The 23,723-nt window shown below is 40.0% G+C and overlaps 1 protein-coding gene across 2 annotated transcripts in view; it reads left to right on the top strand.

Moving 5' to 3' along the window:
- The window catches only part of bbs9 (Bardet-Biedl syndrome 9), a 153,599-nt gene that overhangs the window by 12,099 nt on the left and 117,777 nt on the right, over positions 1-23,723 (top strand). For both annotated transcript variants that reach the window (XM_067511468.1, XM_067511469.1), the window contains exons 6-13: positions 687-861; positions 4,821-4,905; positions 5,232-5,415; positions 9,750-9,879; positions 13,109-13,290; positions 13,914-13,990; positions 14,095-14,148; positions 14,240-14,342. In XM_067511468.1, coding sequence (XP_067367569.1) covers positions 687-861; positions 4,821-4,905; positions 5,232-5,415; positions 9,750-9,879; positions 13,109-13,290; positions 13,914-13,990; positions 14,095-14,148; positions 14,240-14,342 — 990 coding nt within the window. The remainder of the gene's footprint in view (positions 1-686; positions 862-4,820; positions 4,906-5,231; positions 5,416-9,749; positions 9,880-13,108; positions 13,291-13,913; positions 13,991-14,094; positions 14,149-14,239; positions 14,343-23,723) is intronic.

The following is a 23,723-nucleotide window of genomic DNA, read 5'->3' as shown; positions in this document are numbered from 1 at the left end:
CCACTTCCGCACCTCCACAAAATCTGCTGAGTTATTTTCTTAGTGATTAATTAAACCTACTACATGTAGCCGTTTCTGGGTAGAAATGCTTCTTCTCTTCATGTGAAAAGATGCTGACAAAGTTAGGCTAATGAAACCATACTGGCAGCACTGCAGAGATTTTCCCTTGTAGTCTTTGAGCGAGGCTGAACCTATCAGAGGATCTCAATGATTTCTGCTTGATTAGCAGGTTTTGCAGACTAATAATTCAATTTGATATGTTGAGGTTCTTTTTGGGAATTGACGAGGATGGACAGGATCAGGAACGAGGACATCAGAGGGACAGCTCATGTTAGATGCTTTGGAGATAAAGTCAGAGAGGCCAGATTGAGGTGGTTTGGACATGCTGTGAATATATCGGTGGAAGGATGCTGAGGTTGGGGTTAGATGGAGGTACACGATTGGCTGTGGTGACCCCTGAAAGGGAACAGCCCAAAGGAAAAGAAGAAGCAGATTAGTAATGAAATGGCTGTGCAAGGCTTTGTGGAGGGTATCAGATTGTAGAAGAGCATAGCTGAGCCGCGTTTTGAGTCTCACATTAATGTTGGCTTCAGTTGCATATTGTACCTCATGATGTGATATTAATCTTTGTTAAATCAGAACAATGAATTAATTGAGTCCTTTGTTTACTGTCTTTTCTGCATTAGGTCACCATTCTCTGTGTATCCAGTCCATGGATGGGATGCTGATGTTCTTCGAGCAGGACAGCTACTCCTTTGGCAGGTTCCTCCCTGGTTTCCTCCTCCCCGGCCCACTGGTCTACAATCCCAGAACAGACAGTTTCCTCACTGTGTCATCTGCACGCCAGCTGGAGAGCTACAAGTAGGTGTTTCTGGGTATAACAACCACGCTCACATGCAACTGGGGAAAAAAAAAAACAACTTTCTCAATATTTTAAAGATTAATTGCAACCAAAACAATGAATGGAAATGATCATACTAACACACCGATGAAGTTATATGTTGTTATCCGATGGCATTTATTTTCTTAATTATCAGCTGTGGATGGTTAGAGAACAGCCCGGCATAAAGTTCCTCCATCTTAAAGGCATCTGCTCTCTGGAGAGCAGAGCTCATCTGGTTTGACCTAAACAGAAACACACACACACAGTTTGATTGGAAAGTAGCTCAGGTTGAGTGGTGGGCACAGAGGGCCTTCAGATGACTTAGAGACTTACAGACTGTGTGGGTGTATGGTATGTATGTGAGCAGTCTTTTTCTCCCAGCTGTTTGTTATCTGCAGCCCCCACCCCCACAAGTATAAAGAGATTCTCCAGACTAGATATCACTTAGGAAATACTGATTTCATTACTCTCCCAGGACATACAATACCCTGTCCTGCAGTACACTTACTGTAGTACATAACACAGAGTACCTTTACATGTGGAATATCAACAAGCGCTTATTTCCACTGTGTAGAGTCTAGTGACTGGACGTCTGTAAATAAAGCTTCAAAGTAGTGAAGTAGTATCTGGTGACCTGGTAATTGACATGCTTGGTTTGAAACAAAACTTTTTTTAAGATGTGTGTGTGTGTGTGTCCAATTAGCTATACACACACTCAGTTGAAATTCAGAAGTGTGTGTTAATTCAAACAAAGCGACCCATTCTGAAAAGCTGCTCATCTATGTTGGAAACACATGGGCCCAGTCTATTAATCATTCGATAGATCTACTAACATTAATTGACTGCAATTTTACTAAATGGTTTCTGATTTGAACAGTCACAGGTCAGGAGACAGACAGGTTTGATGCAACCAAAAGACACAAAACAGCCTTACAATTAATCAAGGCGGCAAAAAACAGATGGGAGAACTACTTTCTGCTATAAAACTGGGGAATAATGGAACATTACATTTATATGTCTGGGTTGCTTTTAAGTATAATCTGTTTAGTTATTGTGTGTGATGTACCTTGTCTCAGGTTTTAATTGAACATAAGCTACAGTATTTATGGCAAAAGTATGGATCATCACATAACCTGCAGCTCTGACTCTGACTGACTGCAGGACTGTGCAAAGTCTGTTTTCTACAGTTTGCCTGACATATTTCTTACAACACACTTAAAGGATCTTTTCACCCCCCAAAAAAATCACCTACCTCTTGTGCTGTCTAGCAATATAATTTCAGATACTGACAAATCTTGTGGATTCAAGTCTTTACATAACCAAGCAATAGCGTTATGGGTTTACTGACTGTTATATATAGAATATTGCATATCAGATAGCGGGGTCATGGCTTCAGTGACTGTTACACATTTAATGTCAGGTGACTGGTCAAACTGTTCTGCCTCACTCGGTTTATTTAGCTTGTTGGACCTTCTCCTGCCCTGATGAATGAGAGCTTGATTTGGTTGCTCTCTGTGTGTATGTGTCTTGGCGTCAGCTTTGAGATTTAGTTTGTGTTTATCTATGACACTGAGAGAGCATATACATGTAGTGTGTGTTTATATAGTTTGAGTATGTGTGTGTGTGTGTGTGTGTGTGTGTGTGTGTGTCCATGTGTGCTCACAGTAAGTATGTATATACTTGTGTGATGTTTGTTTCCAGAGTTTTTCAGAGGGATCCACTTTCATATAAATGAGGTGTCTGTTTCCTCAACCTCAGTGTCCTAAACGCTGCATGACAACTGATACTGCCTGAACACCTTCTCACATACACACACATTGCTTGCACACACAGTAAGGCCTCGCAAAAACCACGCAGGGATCACATCGTGTTCACTGTAAACACTTAAACGGCAAATACACAATCAAAAAAAGTTGCTAAGTGTGTGTTTGTTGTTCTCCCTGCACATATTTACGAGTTGGCCTGTCGATCCATTGAGTGTTGCTTTGAAAGCTTAAAATCCGTGACATGTTTAATATAGTGTGTAGTCCATTTTCTTCCCCAGGAAATGGTAACGGTGTAATGAAAAGGTTCCTTAAATGGCTGTCAGTAACAGCTAATTAGTCTGCTCGCCTTTTCTCATAGCAGCACAGTGAGCACAGCTACTGTACGGACGAGTGGAGAAATCAGCATCTTCTATTGTGTTTGGAACTCTTCATTTGCTGTTTTACACTCAGTGTTAAAAGGAATTAGCATTGCTTTTAAGAAAACATTGCATAATCAGCTGTTTCCAGGTATAAAAGAGAAACGTCGTTTAGACCGCAGAGTAATGTGAAAGGCCTTGCTACCCTGCTGTGGAAGCAACAGCTTAAAAATGTGATCATATACATTTTGAATGAATGGCTGCACCCAATGTTACGGTAAACCATAGGATGAGTTAAGACATTTAACACTATAGTCAAAAATAGCAGCTTGCTGGGGAAACTAGATAAAGAGTCGAGGGATCACCAGAGTTATGAGGAATCCTCATCAAAGCACTTAAATGTCTACCAGATTTCACGGCAGTTCATCCAGTGGCTGTTGAGATGTTCCAGTCGCTGCAGGTTGGAAGTTCCAGCTTCATCCTATCAAAGCATACATAATACAGTATACTGTTGATGTGCACTTTTGGCCTACAGCACAATGCACAAATTAAATTCAGAAGCCTCTCACAGCTCCAGGAAGGGGAAATCTCTTTATTCAGAAATAATTAAAAAAAGACCTAACAACCTAACAAAACACAATTCTACTGTTAGGCTGTGCAATTTGAATATATAAATGTTGCTTGATGTCTGTAAGTGCACATATTGTTATTGCAAAATGCTTAAAGACATACTGTATGTAAGATTTACTTTAACTTTACTTTAACTTGTTAATCTTCATCATAGACACCTGAATTCTGCAGTAAAAACTTGCTGTTTTGTGATTCCGTTGCCTTTATTCTTTAGTTTTTATCACATTTTTACTCAGATTTTTTTAGTTTTGTTTTAACAACCTTAAAAATCCGTATACTTTGGAATTAAAGATGGCTGATATGGGAAATTAATGATGTCCTTAATATAGCAGCCGTATTGGATTAGGTCTCATATATTTTAGGGTTGATTTCATACCTGACAGCTTTGATTAACAGTAGGCTGTGGTCCACATACGCAACTTAGTGGGAGAAAAATGAGTGGATAAATCGTTGGTTATTTAGTGTTTGGTCTGCGGTTTGCAGTTGGGTTGGGTTTGGGCTAAAGCTCTCTGTTCATCCAGGTGTTAGAGGGAAAGGATAGATTCCCGCCAAGCTGCTTTAACTGCCAGCTTCTTACTGGAAAATTTCTGATGCTGAAGATGCCAAAATCAACTGAACGCAGATCAGTCTGGCCACTTAATCCTCAGCCAGTTGCCAACAACTCGCTGATTAAAACTGATAGACCGCAGTTCCGGAGAACAGCAGGTCAGCAGCGTGTTGAATGACTGGACAGAAGCTGTAATGGAGAAGGAGGATATAAGATGCTGGCTTTGGTCTTTTTAAATAGTGAACATGTTCCACAGTTCAGCTTTACTAAAAAAGTGAATAAACAGTGTTTAGGATTTCTGCCCTGGTGGTACAGATGGAATTTGTCTCAGGAGAAATACTGGTGTTGGGGTTCGGGACTGGTGGTTAAAGAAGCAAACTTTGTAATCAGAGTCACTTATTAGAAAAATCTGATGGGAATGGTGAAAAAGCAGGTTCCCAGTATTTCTGTAAAATATGACTTTCACACTTTATTTTAATGGTATCAAAGAAAAACTGCAATTGCCTAGATCTGAATATAAAGATGTGCAACATAATAATTAGTGGGCAAAAAAAAACAATACACCAAACCTGATTTAATCATGTGATGCACTTTTTTTTACATTGGGAGTAAGGAGCTGTTTGTCTCCACACTCTCAGGTATGAGACTCTGGCAGTAGCTACAGAGGCAGAGAGTCGACAGGATACTGACCTGCCCCTCAAGACTGGAGGCAAGCGGCTGACTGTAAGTCCTAAACACCCCAGCTAGCAAAGATAAACTTAATCCAGTGTTTTTTAACCAGCATGTTAAATATCCGACAAACACTAAGGTGCTTTCACATACACGTAATGGAATATTGACTTTTCATAGTCATTTGGGTTTTTCACACCACATTGGTCCTTGGTCAACTTTTAGCTTTAAATAAAATAACTAGTAATTAAAGTAATCACACATTTATGTTAGGTGATGCACATGTACTGTGGCTCTCTTCAGTGCTCACGTCTAGATTTGAACCTTCGTAAAATGCAATGCGGAAACCTGTGACTGTGTCTGTCTGTGTTCACTTCCAGCCTGACTGGACCTTTTTGCTGGGAGAACAGGCCCTGGACCTGTCTGTGCCGTCCTTCTCCCATTCTTCTTCCTCCATCTTTGTCCTGGGTGAGAGGAACCTCTACTGTCTCCGTGACAATGGCACGATCCGCTTCATGAAGAAACTAGAGTTCAACCCCAGCTCCTTCCTGCCCTATGCCTTAGGTAAGATAAGCCTAAAGAAGCATTTCACCTTTCTAGCCCATATGTTCTCATGTCCTACAAGATTTTATTAGCTTTATGATGCACATCTTATCTAGTTAGGGACTGAATTAGCTACATTACAGAAAAAGTGAAATCTACCTGGAAAGAGCTAACATGGAGTTGCTCTGCTACATCCTTTAAAAGAAAACAGAACACGGTGGTGCACACGGTACAAGATGAATGGGTGACATAATCAATGCAGATTCACAGTTTCGTATTGACATGACAGGACTTCTACATGCAAGATTGTCAAGCAGCAAAGACGAAGCAAAGTGGGGAAAAAAAAATCATCCTTAAGCTGTTTGACACAAAGTGCCTGTTAGCAGTCATTTAAACACCTTCAACCTCTGAATGTTAAGCTTTTTAGCATTACCCTCAAGTATATGAAGCCACGTGTCCGCATGTGTGTGTGTGTGTGTGTGTGTGTGTGTGTCGGCGTGTGTACATGGACTGTATGGTCAAACAGCTCAGCTGCAGACCTGTAATAGGTTCCAGACCAGCTCTCCCTGTCTTCACCTCTGAGAAGAAAGCAGAGAGAGAGAGATTATGTTTAATGAATGGTATTACAGCTGTCTAGTAACTAGTGATGTGTAGATGATGCCTCATGGACCGTATGGCACATTTCCCTAACTGTGCTGACACAGTGTTGACACTGTCACTGTATCACTTAATAGCGACATCTGGTGGATTACAAAAAAACATCGCAGGCATAGTGGATAAAAACCTGTGAAGACTGAACTCGGTTCATCCCTTCTGACATCTGGCTGAATGGTCCTGTTTACATAAGCAGCTGATAATATAGTGCCAAAGAAAAGTGTATATATTCCAATTAGTTTCAATATAAAATAATATGTCTATGACTAATAGTATGTCAAACACAGAATGTTCCTTTTTTGCGAGGAAGTACTAGTGAAAAACATGTGAAATTAAAGTGAAATTTTTGTTAGTCATTTCTGAAAAATAAGTAAAAGTGGCAGTGCTTGTGTACTTATGTGAGGGGAAAAGGCAGCTTTACACATTTTAATTAAGAAAGAGAAGTTTTTGTAGCATGTTGGGGCCAAGGCCACTTTGTTTCTTTGAGACCAGCTCAGCTGCTTTGGAAAAAAAACTCTAACACGAGGTACAGATGAGGCAGCAGTACATAAAATTATTAAAGCAAGTTTGAAGAGGGGCATTGATCACATGCTCCTGTTAATGTAAGACAGCTGTGTGGAGCAGAGCCCACATTTTACCTGCAGATAAAATGAAAAGTTCATTCATGTGAAAAAGAAATTAAATGAAGAGTCCTTCAGAAAGGAATTTTAACATAATTTACTCAAATAAAAACTGAGTGGAAACAGGAAAGGAAACAAAATGAAACGAAAACTAACACAAATGGCACCAAACAAAAGTCAAATTGCAGCAACTTTAACTTCGATTAAATTTTTTATCACGAGGAAAATTGTATAACTTTTCTCATACTGTAGTTAGTGACTACTGGGGCTTATCGTCAACAGCAGCAGCTTAAGGTCCAGATATGGCTGGACCTTCAGAATGGTGCCAAAACCCAGCAGATTAACAGCGTATAACCTTGCTGAGCATAGTGCAACAAATAAACTTTTGTATGTGAATGCTTTATGGCAGCAACATCGTTTATGCCTGTTTTAGTTTGTACAACAATGTACCATAGAACCCTTTTTGTTGACAGAATTACACTTCTGAAATACACTAGACAGCTGTGAAATGGATGGATGTGAAGGAAAACAAAGACTGAAGGAAGAATCCAGAAGGGAGGATTGATGGCAGGATCGCAAGAACAGCCAAGACCTTTCTTCTGATATCTGGTTTAAATTTTAGAATTAAAATATCTCAGCTTTCAAAGTGCCCTCAAGTATTTGTTCCAGACGTTATTTAGATTATTTAAATTACTCTTGGAAATCTGCTATAAATTCAATACACGACGTGCCAGTGCAACAAAAGCAGCTTTTATTGGGACATGATTCCTGTCAACAATCAAAACGCATAAAAAAAAAAAAAAAAAAAATCCCACATGGTGGGAAGACTGACAAGCCCCCGGGACCAGACTGATGTTTATTGATAATAGACTGACATTTAGTGACATCCAGCATTCAGGAACGGTTCCTATATGGTGAAAGGCCAAAGAACTAATTAGTATCATAGCTGGGAGTAGTGCAGTGCAGACGAGGACAGACAACAGTGGTCTTTTGAGTGTTTCCTAACACTTCCCTTCTGGCCTTCTGCCGCACAGCTGCTTCTGCTGGACCACTGCCCTCACTCCAGCTATCCACCTCCCTCTGTCTTTTCCTGTCTTTCTTACAGAGACTTGTTGGCTTTTCTTGAACTTGTCACTCATCTGTCCATCACAGTTTATTTTTAAAATCCATTCTTGTGTCAAATCCTGTCCAAAATTAGAACACGTAGTAGTAGAAATCACTCAAGATATAGTAAATATTTCCTTAGCAATGGGATGAAAGATCTTGCTAACATTTTCTAAGATTATCCAGGGCCTCTTCACCTTTATTAAATACAGTAGCATGTAGTGACGAGAAAGTAAAGAAAGGCAGGGAGCTTGTACGGGAGAGTAAGAAATGAAGGAAACGTGGTGATAAGAGCGATAGAGAAAAGCAAAGTATACGTCTGGGAGATCAGCTCAGCTCGAACACGAACACAGAATGCACACCGGACCTATATAATCAGGTTAAAATTATAGTGCTGATGCTCAGATAGAAGGTGTGTGTGTGTTCGCTTTGATGTGGCACCAACAGCCACTGTCATTTTGACCCCTGCACTGTGCCACCCTGCTGGCCGCTGTTACTATATTATACCTTGTGCATTCAACTGTGTGCGTTAGGCGTGTTTGCACTGCATTGGCTGTGATGTTAGATCTCGCTAGGTGGTAACTGCTCCATTCCTGGGACTGACTGGACGTGTGTGTGTGTGTGTGTGCGTGCGTGTGTAACATGAGAAGTAAAACATAAGTTGTATTTATATTTAATGTTCCTAACCATGAGTCACAGGAGAAAGTGTATATGTAACTTTAGCAATATATACTTAAAACCTGACCTTGTCTTAAAATGAAACATCTAAATGACACAATTCTATATACAAACCAGATGTGAGATGTAAAGTGATGATTTTTCTTTACGGTACAAGTTGAACTCATCTTAAAGGCCAATGCCCACCACCACAGGAATTTCTTAATTCTCTACCCGATTGTTTTTGGATTTGTGAATATGCTCTTCTGTTTTCCAAAACCAAGAATCAAGAAATTAATTTGAATTTGTTTTATGAAACTGAGACTGGCTTTCTGACCATAAACCATTCAGTTCAATTATCACAGCAAAGTAAGATTGTTTATGTGGTGTTGTTCAGCATGTTAAACCTTTTTGGGTGACTGAACTGACAAGGGCAAACTTATGAAATCTGTCTTTTAATTTATGACAGAAAACAATCGGGACACGTGAAAGAATGACAACAAAATACGTTGTAGAGCACAATGAAAAAGAATGTGAAGGAGGGCGTTTACGAGGACATGATAAAGAGCACAGGATGGTCATATGTGATGATCATCCTGCCATGGAATATATTAAATATAATAACAAGGCAACAGCTTCAGCTTGCTAGTGAGTTCTGACCATGAGTCCGACAACCAATATCACCAGCTTCCCATTTTAGCTGGTCGTAATTTCTTGTTCCACTTGTTGTACAAAAGTCAAACAGCAGGTCTGATCATCATTAATTTAAACTGACGACTGGCCAAAAAGAAACTATTGTCGAGTGTGTTTGCTCTGTGGAGAAGCAGGAGTCGGCTTGGCACTGTTATCTGTAAAACAAAGATCTTTTGTGAGGCGAGATACGTCACTCCACTGAACATTTGGGGTGGACTGTGTCTGTTTCCAATGCAAATAGTGACTGATTCCACATCAGCTGCCAGTTAAAAGTTTTCTATTTTTACTGACTATCTTTTATACAGACATCAGATGGACTCAGATCGGATTAACACATTTATTACTGAATTCACGTTGGACACTAATGTTCCTAAAAGTAAATAGAACCATATAGACTGTTTCTTTGTTTTCTGAGTGGAGAGCATTCCTCTGGACCCCCCCAGAGGTTTCGAGGTTCACCCACCACAGGGTCACAAAAATGTGATAGAATTGGATGTTGTAATGATGGAGGATGATGATGCAAGAGAAGCTCTAAAGTGTGAAAACAGCAGCAAATTAGATGTAACACAATAAATGTATTAAATGTAATTTGAAAAACTAAACTCTTGTCTTTGTGCTCTTGTTTAGTGGCAGATGGCACAACCAGCTTACTGCTCAGTAACCACACCAACATGCTGCTGGTTTACCAGGATGTGACTCTGAAATGGGCAGCTCAGCTCTCGTTTGTGCCTGTGGCCGTTCGCGTCGCCAACTTCCCGTGAGTACAAACCTCAAGGAAGCATGGTATCAGGTATCTGGTGTTGCCTTATTGTCAAGACAGAGTTGGATTTGGAAAAAAGAAAAAAAAGTCCAAGTAAGCAGTAGAAAATGGTCTAGAAGTCAAGGAGTAACTGCTTCCTATAGGAGCTGCCTTAAGAAAGAACAAGAGGAAAATGTTTGCTACTATATGAACCACAGTCCCACAGTTGCATGTGCATCATATACAGGTAAATACACACACCAACACAAGTACATATACTCAAGTACTGAGCTTGAGATACTTTGAGCACACTATTTATAATTAATATTTATAATAAAGGTTGTACTTCACTGCATTTATCTGTTGGGTTTAGTTACTAGTTACTCTGCAAATGCAAAGACCAACTAATAAATAATGGACTAGTATGTATTTTATAATACACGTACTTGCACATTGCAAATATTAAAGGTTACATTTTTGAATAAAACAAATGAAATGAAAGTTGATCATTATTCATAGTCAGGATTTAGACCAAAAACAGTTTTCTTTGTGTCATCTAACGATATAGAGCTGAGGATTTGGAAATGATTTTTCCACCAAAGTACTCTAACCTTAGTATTGACTTGTGTACTGCCTCCCTGCCTGTTGATCCTACTATAATTGTGAGGACATTCCATTGTGCCACCCCTTACCCTGAACCTAATTGTAAGCATAACCCTTTAACTAAGTATTAACCCTCAAATAGCCGTTTGAAGTTTTAGGTCTATGATGGTATCGAACTACAAATTGCACATGCACACACATACTGTACGCACAGCAGTGTTTATCAGCTTGTGAAATCCACTGTGTGATTTTTGACAGGAAATTACCTGACAATGTCTTCCAGCTGGCCAATCGGAGTAGAGCAGGGAGGGGCCAGCTGTAGCCAGCGATGTGCCTCTAACACACAGGCTCCAATCAAACTGCAATTTATTACAATTACAACCAAAACAAAAACATGGGTGAAAAATGATGTGGTCTCTGCATGTGTGTCTTTAAGATGCAGGAGATAGTGTGTCTGGGTAGCTGTTTGGTTTAGTTTGAGGCTGGGTTGTTTTAAAGCACTTGATAGTCATCGTTTTGTCCACACACACACACACACACACACATTTACAGCCAGGCTACATGTGTCATTGGTTTGAAGCAGTATTGACTTTTATCAATTAAGTTTGCCAACCTGGGATGAAATACTCTGTTTGGCTTTTTCTTGGTGACATCACTTGTTTTATTCTTACCTAACTTGTAGTCTTCATTCATGTCCAAATATGGATACACCCTGAAGCAGATCTGTGAAAATATAAACCTCCCTTACAGAAAAGTTGGGACACTATAAAATGTCAAAAGACAATTCTGTGATTAGCAAATCATCTAAACATATTTTGATCATAGTACAAATACTACATATCACATTTTGAAACTGAGAAATAACCTAATAGGTTAACAAGGGTGAAATCCATAAAAAATGTTGAATATTACATCATTCTTAATTCAATGATTTGCCCACCAAGTGATGAGCCTTGTCGCACTTCTGAAAGTCACCTTCTCTTAAATGCTCTTTTTTTTTTATACCAATGACTAGTTGCCAATTAACCTCATTAATTGTGAGCTGTTCTCCTGGTGTTTTGCAAAGTACTGCATTCTTTTAACTTATCCAGAAATTTTGTAAGAGCTTGTAAGAACCTCAGACATCAGGTTTTTGAAATATAGTTACACAGAGTAAATGAGAGATGGCGTTAATCGTTTTTTCTTAAAAACATCTTTTGATTTACACCAAAAACTCATCACTTGGGCTTTGACACACGCTCACATCTTTAACCAAATATGATGGTCATAATATGGCTTTAGTTTAGGGTGTAAATGTACGTTACCGCTTTTTGAACTTCCCTCTGACTTTGCCATATTATTGTAGCTGATAAACTCCTCCAGATGACATCGCCCAGAGAAGGTTTTCATCATTAAGAGTTCAGATAATATCATCTGGAGGAGCTCTGGAAAAGCATGTTGACCATGATGACAAACTCCATAGTGTGAGCAACAAGATACCATAATCTGACCTGAAGATTCCTCCAAGTGATGTCATCTGGAGGCATTTTTCAGCTAAAAGTACAGAGACATTTTGATATAGTGAAGTCAATGTGAAGTTTATTGGCATTTATGTACATGTACCCAAACTAGAACTAAAAGAAGCAAGTTAAATATCACTGTCCTTTAAATCTTTATTATAAACTTATTGGTAAAGGTGATGTGATGAAAATGTATTTATTAGTATGTTAGTTCAGTATCTTCTGATTGTGGTATAATGTGGTTAAAAACCATTTTCAGTGATGTTCATGGGATGGTCGTGCTTTTATTTGTTTCATAGTTGGAGCCAAAACCTTTTTTCTGAGCTAGTCCCTTTCAGCAAAGTAAGGACATCATGCCGATCCTAACAAGTTCGAACGCCTGTTACAGAGATTTGTTTTCTACAGCTAGGGGCAGAATTAGCTTTATGTTAGGGTTAGGTCAGACATTTAGATGTGATGGTTATGGTTAGGGGTTAGGGACACGCAGCTGAGGAGAGATCATGGACAGAAGGATGCTGCCCCGTGTTGAAAACAGCCTTCCTAAAGTCAGACAAAAAAATCAAACTGCATGTAAACACGGAGAAAGCTGATTCCTCAGAGCACCCTGGTTACTTATGTGGATGTACAGGGAGCCATTAGCAATGCAAAGGTGTGTGATTAGTCTTTTTTGTGAAAGTTGGAGCTACATTTTATGTGTGTTTCTGTGGCACAGGGTCATGTCATTAGGGAAGTCTATGTGTGTGTGTGTCTGTGTGTGTGTGTTTCCACAGCACTTGTAGTGAAAGGTTCATGCCCCTCTGATGCCCTCCTGTGCAGGTGTGGAGCCAGCCGCTGCTCTGTCCCTGAACCCCACGTGTGCCTTTGTGCTCATTTGGGTTTTTGTGTTTTAGCGCCTCAGCACATCTGCAGCCAGTTAATACCCACCATGACTGCATCATGCAACTTCTTCTTTTGTGCTCTTTCTCCTGAAATCTTGTTTAAGGAGAAACAACACAAAGGCTGCTAATGTAAAACTACTGTCACTGTTAATGGGAAGTGACTTAGCAGATGACAGGTTTGGTAGAAAGGTGTTTACCATGAGTGTGTTTTTTTGCGTACTTACAGTTTGACACTCTCGCTGTCTCTGGGTTTTTTCTCCTTTCCAGGGAGTTGAAGGGAGTTGTGGTCAGTCTGAGTTCTGATGGTCACCTCTTGTGTTCATACATGGGTACGGATCCCTCCTTCTTCTCCACGCCCAAGGTTGATGCCAGGGAGGCAGACTATGAGCAGGTGGAAGCTGAGATGAAGAAGCTGCAGAAGATCATCAGAGAGGCCACAAGGACTCAAGGTAGAGGACGGCTAACGGCAAAACACTAGTTGTCAACAACTGGCATCAATCCCACCTTAGAAATGAATGAATTCTCCTGAAAGTTGAAAAAGCTACAAGGTCCCTCTATGCGCAGCTTCAGTTCTCTGAAGCCATTCCAGTATCTAAAAGTCCTGCCAATGTAAGCCTGCTCCAGTAAAACCAACAGTCACACAGTATTGGTAAAAACAGAGATGCCTAGTGGGAAAGGGAACTCAAGAGATTTGAGTATTTGCGTACACACTTAATAGTTATTTTCCTAATTTTTCAGTCATTAATGTCTAAAATAATAACGTTCGTAACGAGTTAGCAGTCGAAGCTGATCTTGAGGTTTATTTAGTCTGACAAACAGCCAGAAAACACAAAGTCAGAAGAAATTAATATTTGAGTTGCAGTAATGCACAAATATTTGTTTTGTTTTTTCACTGTTTACATGTTTTAGATGAAAGATTAATATCAATGTTGTCAAAGATTAATCTGCGCAGTAGTTAATGCAGACCTAATATGTTACGAACCATCTTGGCGGGTTTGTTTACGGAGTTGCTCTGGGTTTGAGTCTAATCACTTCACTGTTTTGGCATAAATCTAATGCATTGCTTTTTCAGACATCCTCCCTAAAACTGATGCGGAGGAAGACCTGGTTGTTACGGCTACTGTTTCCTCCTGCATGGACACCATATCGGTGAACATACACAGACCGGCAGAGACACATGGCCACTCACACATTTTGACATATTCATATTCAAACACACAGACATATTCATCATTTCTTGTCTCTGTCCACAGCAAGCTCTGATTCAAGATATTGACGGTCTGCCCGTCCCTTCTGTAATCATACAGGTAAGGTGCAGTTACACACTGGTGACTACTTGTTACCTTGTGTTTTCTTGGATCTTGTCTCCCTCTCACTTTATTTTTGTTCTTTGTCCAGGTGAAGGTGAAGGCCACTTGCGTGGTACCGTCCTCTAAGCTGACAATCAGCATTCAACCTCCTTTGGCCGTCACTCAGGACCAGTTTGTCTTGGAGCCCATTGGTCAGTATAATGCAGCCTTCTGTGTGCAAACTGAATTTGTGGATGTGTGTTTGTATGTGCATGTCTTGCCTCGTTTCCCACTGTGTCTTTTAGTTTGCATTCTGTTCCATTATCAAACAAACACAGAGCAGATGACGGATTAAAGTTTCAGTTCTGTTAAATTAATGTAGCTGAACATTTTCTTTTTCACTGAAGATGAAATCTTGTTGTAGCTACTCGGGTTTTGAGATGTCTGTTCTTTTCTCTACCTGTTCTTGCTGCATTATAACTAAAATAAGCAGTCTAATGATTGATAATTGTGAATTTGAAGAAAATGCCATATAGAGGAAAAAAGAGAAATACTTTAAGGATGTATTCTAAGTACTGCAGTAAAAGCAACTCAAGGTTAAATTCTGCAGCGCTGTCCCCTGTTCATCACCTCCATTTCCACAGTCTGAACACACATCAGGCATTTACTGACTGAGTGTGTAAGAGGTGTGTGTTTGTGTACACTTGTTCCGCTCTTATCAGCCTTTATACTGTGTTAGACTTGGTCACCTCGACCAGGCGGCAGCAGCTTTCATCTCAACCACTCAGACACTGCATACACAAAACCTCCTGAGCCCAAACGCTGTTATCTGCTGTCGGCTCATTAAAGGAAAATCAGCATCGTTTAGCACCGTGCTAATCAGTGATGCTGAGCTGTTACACAGCCGAATCTGCCACCTGTGCGTGCACGTTGAGGTGCAAGCAGAAACTTTACAGTGTGTAATGAAAACCAGTTGTAGGATTTTATCCGAGGCTCCACAACAACATACATTTTAAAAAATCTGTTGCCACACTTGAAATTAAACGTCAACCCTGGTGGTGTTCATGCCTTGTTGTTGTGCTTGTTAGTCTTCAGATGAGTTTGGACTCTAAATGCTGTCTGTGTTACATCACGCTAACAGTTTGTTTTCTCTGTTATTACGTGTGGATAATTCCTTCTTTGCTGGAAAAGTTAGTAACTCAAAATGATGCATTAATAGACAAAGTCCTGTGGCTGCTTATCCTGCTGGGAAAGAGACTCTTGTAACAACAAAATAATTTCAGTCTTGTAAACTTGCTTTTGAGAACATATTGCTACAAGGCTCATGAACATTTTTCCAGACTTGTTTTATTGTTCTTCGCTATACACGCTGCCAGATGGTGACATTTGTCTCCATATTGAATAAGATCCATTGCATTTTGTCACCTTTTTATAGTTATTCTCTTGACGGAGCTGCTTGACCACCAGAGTTCAGATCCCTTTGTTCTTTTGTAGCCAAACAATGAAACTGAGAGTTTTGTCGAGCTTGGAGGCTTTGGTAAACTATTGGATGTAGAGCCACATAGCTCATAATTGTCCATAATCATGAATATTGAAACTTTAAACATTGTCTCATGCATGAAATGCACCTTGTTTAATGTTGCTATTTCAGTAAGACGAGTTATTTTCCAGGCTTGACTGGTTTTAATCACATTTTTTTAACAACTCCTAAATGCCACATTTCACAGACATGACGAGGATGTTTCAGCATTAATCTGTGTTCACATGGATTGTTTTGTGTAAAAACACAACGGCTCCTCCAAATGAGTCGTGGATCAAATCTAACAACAACCCTCATAGGAAGAAAATGTAGCCAAGTATTAAAAAAATGTTCTAAGCATCTGTCACTGTCCTCCACTGTAAGTGCACCTAATTGCAGTAGGATAAATTTAAATTCCTTTTTTTTTTTTTTTTTTAACAACCCAGAAGACCTTAACTACAACAATGTTATTGCTTGACCTCATTGTTGTTTTTGGTTGAAATTTATTACAAACACATTACTGTCAAGTTGTCCTATAATTACCAGAATTATAACTATAAGGGTGTAAATCCCACTAGAGATTACAGAGGTTATACCAATTTTGAAGCCATTTCACACAGACACAGGACCTGGATCAACACCAGAAAAACATCTTTTATTTTCCTTCCTCCAAAACAGCTCCCAACATTCGCTGAAACCATCATTCATCACAGAGCAGTCTATAAGATTTTTTTTTTTTGTTGGAGGACCAGTATCGATTGTGAACTTATGATTTCAAGATGTAAGCGGGACTCTTAGGCAGCTGGAATGTCATCCATTTATTCGCAGCGCTGAATCAAACTGACCACTGCTTCCCCCGTGAATTATGATGTGTCTGTGCAGAAATGTTACTCGTTTTACCACAGTGCATTCTTATGTGGACATTTACTACATGTGCTCCACAATTGTTAATGCAATCATTATGCGTATTACTCACGATACATTCTATCTACATTCCTGCAGTAGTTTACGGCATTTACAATGATGACATATTTAAATGTATAAATACACTTCACCTCTGTTTCTAGTTTTTCATTGACATTAACCTAAAATAATTTATTTAAAAATTGTGTGGTCTATATTTTGTTGCTGTTGCCGCAGATGTCAATAATTGTTAGTCTTAATGCACAAATTTAATCCCATTTCAGGATGTGGCATTTTTCAATACAGTGTCATGTTACCAGAGTGTCAGAGGTCATTTATAACTTCCTGCTTCCTGACTGACCGTACAGTAAACTGTAAGCTGACAAAAGCTCGTTTGACTAGTACTTTATTATTAACAGCGGCGGCATCTATTTCTTATCAGACAGTAAAAAGCTTGCCAAAAAAAACCTTGAATTTAATCAAAATTAAATGAATAAGAAAATGTCTAAAAAAAAGCTTCTGGATCCGTCTGGTCGGTTGGGTTCTGTTGAGTTTTTCTCCTTGACAGCAGAGCTAAATGTTTCCCTGTTTGCGTGGAGGATGGCAGCCTGTGAGTCACTACCCCGTCACATTTACACCGCTAAAGAGAGGCTTTGTTTACACGAGTTTAGGTAGCGGTCAGCTGGGTCAAATTCAGAAGCCTTTCCCAAGCGTGCACATGTGGAGAGACCCAGACTTTGACAGAGATACACACCCAAGTCCTATAAATACTTTTACATCCATAACCATGGATGCACAAGCATAAACACGTGTCTGTGTCCCCTGAACTAAATATAGAAACACACGCACACACGGAGAAAAGTAGCTACGTGTGTGTTTATGTCACGCTCTTCTGTCTTCCTGCATACAGAAATTTGGCAGCGGCCTTCACTAGTCAATCAGCAGCTCTCTTCTGCGAAACGCGAGCACTACAACACACACACATTTCCCTTTGTTTTTTCATTTCTGTCCTCTCACTCCGTAGTGACCCCACGCTCGCCCACTTGGGCCAGCATGGCCTGCCTCAGCTTAGAAGCAGCAGGACCACCACGGCTGACCCTCAGTGGCCAGATCTGGGTCTTTGCTTCACATCCGTTACAGTCCGGGAAAATAAATGAATAGAACCTGCTTTAATTTATGCCTGGACTCTGCTTAGATCAGCTGTATCCCAGTTACACGGTCAGTGTTTACTTTGTGATTTTGTCCAGAAAATCACACCCCAGTATCTGGACAGTAGTGGATTTATTGTACTGCATGTAAGCACTTTAATGTAAACTGTGCACAATATCACAAATTAAAGTACAAAACAGTATAAAATGACTTTGACTACCGAGAAATTTTTATTAGGCCTAGAGTTCTTATATACCGTTAGCATGGTTCAAGACCACTGGAATGAACATCTGATTAGTTTTTAGCTCTTTCAATACATGGAAATCAGGAAGCCGTATGGAAATGTTGCTAAGAAGGGTCGAGGGCAACTCTTACAACAATGGGCAACAATGTTTCTATTCAACTAAAATGCTGTCTGATAAAAAATGGATGCTGTGGTCGCTGTGTAAAAAGTCTACTTTTATTTGCCAACACATTAGGTTTTCTGTCAAAATAACAATTGATTACAATTCTTATAAAAAAAATGGAAAGTTGCAAATGTATTGATACTGAGCTCATAAGTAAAATGTTCCCAGACTACATGTTTGATTTCCACCAAGTTCTTGCTGTTACAGTACAACATCATGTTTAGTGTCACGTTCACCACTATATGTTGGATGTCAGCACACTAGTTAGTGGAACATGAGTGTGTGTGATGCTGTACATATTGTTCAATCTCAAGAGTAGGCGCGAGGCCAGCAGTCGAACTGGGTCACTGAGGCCGTGAACTTACTCACAGGTTCCAGCTCTATCATTAACTGCGACAGCTATGCTAGACTCCTGGCATCTGGCCTGAAGATTTGCTCTGTTGCCATGCCACCTCTGTCAGTATAGTCTGCCTCTGGCTGGTCTCTTTTGATACTGCTGTTGTTCCTGCTCAGCTCCGGCAAGAGTTTTGTTCAGACACATACGTTCGAATCAGAAAAGTGCGCTAGAGGAAGTTTGAAGGATATTTTGAAAATTCCACAGATCCCAAATGATAATGAGAAGAGTCCTTTGTCTGCTGGTGTCTCCGTCATCTCTCACACACTTTGGCCTCCATGACTCCATTAACAAGTGGGCTCTCACCTCTCCCACCTGCTGAGCCTCTTAAATCGCATTCTCAGGGCTCATTCAAAGTATGTGTTGCACTGGAACACAATCAGCCATTTTAAAGCTTTGCCGCAATCATGTGTGACCTATTCATCAAAGCGCACTGTGATAAAGTGCAGTGCAAACACACATGTCTGTTGACCTGTTGGGAGATTGTAACATACATGAAACAGCAAAATGCACTTCAACATCTTTGTTTTATTAGGTGGAGACAACATAATTAATGAATTATAATTATATATCAAAGATCAACAATTCTAATGAGATCATAATGATATATAATAATCATTTTAACAGTCTTCTGTGCATACAGTGGTAACCCAGAATTTCTCTGATGTTTCTGTTTCCCCTTTACTCTTTTCTATTCTGATGTCATTTGATGACTCATTGGAACCATTTCTGTGCATCATATAAACAACACCAAAGACAATGAACAGACACAAGTAGAAATGACAAAGCAATGGGTGTTACGGAAAAAACGGGGCTGCAATTTAGAGAAACACTAGCAACAACACGGCTGCTGTGACACCTCCCCTTACTGCCTCTCGTCACAACTTTATCTTTTAGTCTGTGTCTGTGTGTGTGACCTGCTCAGTTTCTCCTTTTTACACTTTACCTTGCATCAGGCAAGTGGAGCTTTACACACACTTTCACAGAATTAAACACACAGAGTAGAACCACACAGACATAATGAATTGCTCTGGAAAATAAGTTTTTATTTTTCTGACAGCAGGTGTGTGTGTGTGTGTGAGAAAGTGTGTTTACTTCTGCTGTCCCATGTGTCTTTGATTCTCTGGCTCCGTGTGCGTCCAGACTTGTCTTTCAGTGTGATGTTCGTGAGAGTGTATGTGCTCAGGATAAGTGCGAATGTCAAGTCTTGTTTATTTTCAAATCAGTTAGCATGGATTTCTCACAAAGTGCTTTAGAGAAGACAAAGGACAATAAAAGTGGTGATGCATGTGCTGTTCACTATGTGAGGAAGAGGAGGGGAGGTAGCACCTTCTGACTTTTATTGTTATTTTAGTTTTTATTCCTTTCAGATGGCGACTCAATCCCCTGCTCACCACACACTGCCTCCTTTGTTTCCCCTCACTCCCCTCTCTCCTACTTTGACTCTTTCCTTCCTTGTCTCCACCCTTTTCTCTTTTCCTCTTTTGCATTTTTTTTCATTTTCTGCTACTTCTCTTTCATTTGTCATGCAGTACTGATATCTTTATCCTTCACATCTGCTTCATTTTCTCTTCGTCGTTCTTTTCCTCCTCTGCCTCTCTTTTAACTTCAGATCCCTTCCTCCTCTTTGCATGGGTCTACGACCATGTTCCTTTTATTGTATCACACACAGACACAGTGTTTCATACAAACCGCTGGCACTCACCGTGCGATTATTTACAAAAATAAGTATATTTCAAATTAGCTTTAATGGTCAGTACAGTTAAATGCTCGGTCATTCAAGGCTTGACTTTGGGATTACAGGCATTTTGCATAGTTTCAGTCATTTACACAAATCTAGAAAATGTAATCTGTAATGTAGAACGTCTGACCCACATTTACGGCAGTGTTAAATAATGACAATGACATACTTTATCTCCCTCTCTCTACAAGGCTGTGAGCTCTGCTGCAACATCTTTAAATGACATTTGGGTTCTAATGAAATGAACATAAAAACATTCAAACATAGATCCAAAGCCGGGGACACCTGCAGAAAGGGACAGAGAGGGAGACGAACAACTACTGGATAAAGAAGTTTCACAGTCCTGTTGCCAAACCATCATAACTATCATCATCTCCAGATTCAATTCAACTCAACTTTATTTATATAGCGCCAATTTTCAACAAAGTCATCTCAAAGTACTTTACATAATAAAGTCCAGACTACACAAGTATGTAGAGGCAACCCAACAAATCCCCCTTGAGCCCTAGGCAACAGTGGAGAGGAAAAACTCCCTTTAACGGAAGAAACCTCCAGCAGAACCAGGCTCAGGGTGGGCGGCCATCTGCCTTGACCGGTGGGGGTGAGAGAAAAGAAAAGAGCAACAAAAGCAACCAGAAAACATCAGGCAGGTTGGTAGGACACAAAATGAATAGCATACAGTGGTGACAAATAAATGTATAGAGAAAAAGAGGAGGGGAGCTCATTGCACTTGTGGGTCCCCCAACACTCTAAACCTATAGCATCTTAAGTAGGAGCTAGTTCAGGTTGACTGAGCAGAACTATAAGATCTTTTAAATATGATGGAGTCTGACCATTCAGAGCTTTATATGTAAGAAGCAGGGTTTTAAATTCTATTCTACATTTAATGAATTCTATTCTACATTTAATGGGAAGCCAATGGAGAGAAGCTAGTGAAGGTGAAATATGATCTCTCTTGCTGGTTCCAGTCAGCACTCTGCAGCATTTTGGATTAACTGAAGGCTTTTCAGAGAGTTATTAGGATGCCCCAGAAGTAGGGAATTACAGTAGTCCAACCCAGAAGTAACAAATGCATGGACTAGTTTTCCGGCATCACTTTGAGACGGGATGATTCTAATTTTAGCAATGTTCCGTAGGTGGAAGAAGGCTGTTCTAGAGATTTGTGTTATATGTGACGTAAACGCCAAATCCTGGTCAAAAATAACTCCAAGGTTCCTCACCGCAGCACTGGAGGCCAAAGTTATGTCATCTAAAGTAACAATGTTGTTAGACAGCATATTCCCCATCTTTTTAGGCCCAAAGAGAATAATTTCAGTTTGGTCTGAATTTAGAAGTAGGAAATTGTAGGACATCCAGGTCTTTATGTCTTTTAGACATGCTTCAAGTTTGACTAATTGGTTAGTATCTTCTGGTTTCACAGATAAATAGAGCTGGGTATCATCTGCATAGCAGTGGAAGTTTATGGAATGTTTCCTAATAATTTTGCCTAAATGACATATACAGATTGAAAAGTATTGGTCCTAACACAGAGCCCTGTGGAACACCATAACTAACTTTTGTGCAGAAAGAAGATTCATCGTTAATATGAACAAGTTGGAATCTGTCTGACAGATAAGATTTAAACCAATGCAGTGTGGTTCCTTTAATCCCAAATCCAGCCTAATTCTAGTTTTAAAGGGAAATTTGAACTTGTCAGACATTTTATCTCTGAGTTTGGACCCTGGTTAGTTGTATTTAAAAAATGAACCCAACACGGTGAATTGACCTGATTGTGACCTGCAGAGATCAAAGGTCAGTGTTTAACACCACACTGATAGTCCCCCCAGATTCCTCCGTTTGCCTTTGGATGTGATGAAATATGTTATTACACACAAACACTTTGGCAAAGCTATGCAGGGAAAAGGGTAACGGAGTGATAATGCCTGGGAACATACCATGTACATTTATTTTTCTCTCATTGTTTTGCTTTTTATATTATTTGCACATGGCAGAGAAAAGATACACAAACAACCACACAGCCCTTCCTGATCTTGTGCCTATAGATCCCCATCTCCACGACTCTTGACCTCTAACCTCCTCCAAGCAGTCAGTAGTCATTTAACCTGAGCTGTCAAGCAGTGTAATCTGAACCCTGAGGATAGCTGCACGTGTATGCACACACACACACACACACACACACACACACACACACACACTTCTTAATGCAACCAGTTTTTACCAAAAAACCATCCCTGCTCATTGTATTGCAGTCATTTGAATGAGGTGTGCATGGTTGTCTACTGTTCCACTGTGCACACTACAACAGACACAGAAGTGTCTGCAAGATGCAAAAAAAAAAAAGGTGTTGTGTCAGTGTTTTGTCACTGCTACCAACACAAATAGCTCAGCGGAGAATTGAATACAGCCAACACAGTTTAACCTCCTGTTAGCATGTTGATCATACAAAAAAAAAAAAAAGGTTATTCCAGTTTCACGCAAGTAGGATTCATCCCTCAGCCACCTAGTGGATACAGTTTTTAATCCTTTATGCTCAAGCAAAACATGCAGATGCTCTTCAAGCTGAGAATAGCAATGTCAAAGGACGGAATTTTCGATGAAAGAGATGGTGGAAGAGAAAGTGAGAGACATAGCAACACGAGAAATGAAAATAAGTGAAGCAGAGACTTGGGTTAAAAAAAAATAAGGTGTTTAGGCAAAGAAAAAGGTGGCAGTCCTGGATGTGCAATAGGAAAATGAAGTTGACAATGATGAGATGAAAGTAGAAACGTGAAAAAGCTGTGAAAGAAGTGGGGGAGGCAATGAAGACCTGTCCAGATGTGCCTGGATATATGAGGACAACCTGAAAAGAGACAGAGATGGATGTATAGAGAGAAAGAAGAAAACAGAGCAGGAGGGATTACTTTGTGTCTTCTTTGGTGTTGTTTGTTGGTCTTAATGGGCCTGGGAACACTTAAAGCACTTAAACCAGTCTGACTAGTTTGACCTCGAGGTCACAGAGGTTAAAAGCCTGCTGTTGAAAGACAGGATGACAGAGGGGGAAAAAAAGCAGAGGGCCAAGGTGAAATGCAAAGAAGGCAGAAGCAAGGCTTCTAATTGGAAGGCAGACCGAGAAAAACCACGAAGATGCTCAAATGGAGTGAAGAAATCCGAGGGAAGATGTGTGTGTGAACATCCCTCTTTCAGGTTCTTCCTGGATTTCTGCAGCTTACATTCACTTGTAAGTGCAAAGAAATATGTATATTAAATAACAGTGCTCTTAAAATTCCTAATTATGCATTTAGTTTTATACTAAGGTCTAAACAGCAACAACAGAACATCTGGAAGTTGGGTCGTGTCAGCTGGACTGGAAATGTTATCGCAACTTATCTAAGCAGCTTCTTCAGTCTGAAGGAAGAAGTCCAGCTGACACGTCTCTACCCAAACCTGTATGAATTAGCACCTTCACAGACAACAGCAAAATGGGGTTTTTATGGTTTGCAG

Source organism: Channa argus, chromosome 7 (genome assembly GCF_033026475.1).
Source record: "Channa argus isolate prfri chromosome 7, Channa argus male v1.0, whole genome shotgun sequence".
Classification (NCBI taxonomy): Eukaryota; Metazoa; Chordata; class Actinopteri; order Anabantiformes; family Channidae; genus Channa; species Channa argus.
This window is presented reverse-complemented; position numbering and strand designations above follow the sequence as displayed.